This window comes from Miscanthus floridulus, unplaced genomic scaffold (assembly GCF_019320115.1).
Source record: "Miscanthus floridulus cultivar M001 unplaced genomic scaffold, ASM1932011v1 fs_395, whole genome shotgun sequence".
NCBI lineage: Eukaryota > Viridiplantae > Streptophyta > Magnoliopsida > Poales > Poaceae > Miscanthus > Miscanthus floridulus.
In genome coordinates this window covers 52,838-54,087 of record NW_027096699.1, presented here as the reverse complement: position 1 = coordinate 54,087, position 1,250 = coordinate 52,838, and the positions used below count along the sequence as shown (strand labels likewise).

The 1,250-nt window shown below is 64.9% G+C and overlaps 1 protein-coding gene across 1 annotated transcript; it reads left to right on the top strand.

Moving 5' to 3' along the window:
* Positions 1–153: 153 nt before the first annotated feature.
* LOC136531632 (uncharacterized) lies at positions 154–963 on the top strand (the record flags this gene model as incomplete). The annotated part of the gene is made up of 1 exon (XM_066524281.1): positions 154–963. A coding segment is annotated over one exon (810 nt), but the record flags the coding sequence as incomplete, so codon positions are not given.
* Positions 964–1,250: the final 287 nt, after the last annotated feature.

The following is a 1,250-nucleotide window of genomic DNA, read 5'->3' as shown; positions in this document are numbered from 1 at the left end:
CCCTTCTCCAACAGCGGACGCAGCAAAGCGTCCTCTTCCCTTCCTCCGTCGGCGTGCGCGGCACGGCCTCCAGCGCCGCCAGCGGCGGGTTCCTCCGCCGACGTGCCCCTGGCACCGGGAGCGGGCTCTGCTACCGCGGGCTCCCTGCTGCAGCGCGTGAGTGCTGGATCTGGGGCCCCGCGGCCGCCTACACCACAGCCACGCACGGATGCCGAAGTTGGGGAAGGTGTGGCTCCGCCGCCGCTGTTCGAGGGTCCGCGGCGCATCCTGCACCGCCGCCGCTGTCCGAGGGTCCGCGGCGCACCCTGCACCGCCGGCGCCGGCGCCCTCCCCTCCCCCACCCTCTTCCTCCTCCTCCTCCTCCTCCTCCTCCTCCTCCTCCTCCCCTCCCCTCCTCCTCCTCAATCGCGCTTGGATGTGCACGTGAGCGCGGCACGGCCTCCAGCGCCGCCAGCGGCGGGTTCCTCCGCCGGCGTGCCCCTGGCACCGGGAGCGGGTTCTGCTGCCGCGGGCTCCCTGCTGCAGCGCGTGAGTGCCGGATCTGGGGCCCCGCGGCCGCCTACACCACAGCTACGCACGGATGCCGGAGTTGGGGAAGGTATGGCTCCGCCACCGCTGCCGCCGTCCGAGGGTCCTCGGCGCATCCTGGAGGCTCCACCGCCCCCTCCGCGGGGGCCAGATGCGGCCTCCACTGCGACGTGCGAGGGGGGCAGTTCTAGAGACCCGCCTGCGCCGAACGTCGATCTGTTGCCGCCGGCGCCGCGGTCTCGCCTCGCCGTCGTCGTCCGCGGGCTGCTCCGACCTCCTCCCTCCGCTCCGGCTGGCCTCCTCAACTCGCTCCTCCGCTTCACCCAGATTTGCATCGCCCGAGAGAGGCGACGCGTTTTTGCGTTCTGGTTCATCCGCTTCGCAAAATGGGTGTGTTGTATGCGTCTTCTGTTGGAGCGCGTTTCATTCAGCTAAAACACCGTAGAGGATGCATTTTACGTTTGCGTCGCTGTTTACCAACTCTGTTGGAGACAGTCTAAGCCCAGACGTCCTACCACCTTACCCACTTGCCTACCGGTAGACATAAAAATGGACCGATCAAGAGCCTGCTGGGACGGCTCCGCTCTATTTTTTTTCAGTACAAGTTCATATTTTCAGCCAAATAAGTCTAGCTCTACAGACTCTGCTAAAAAAAGATAGAGTTGAGAGCATCTAAAAAGGTGCTCTAGAAAATTCAAGTTTTGTTAAAGCTACTCCATGCT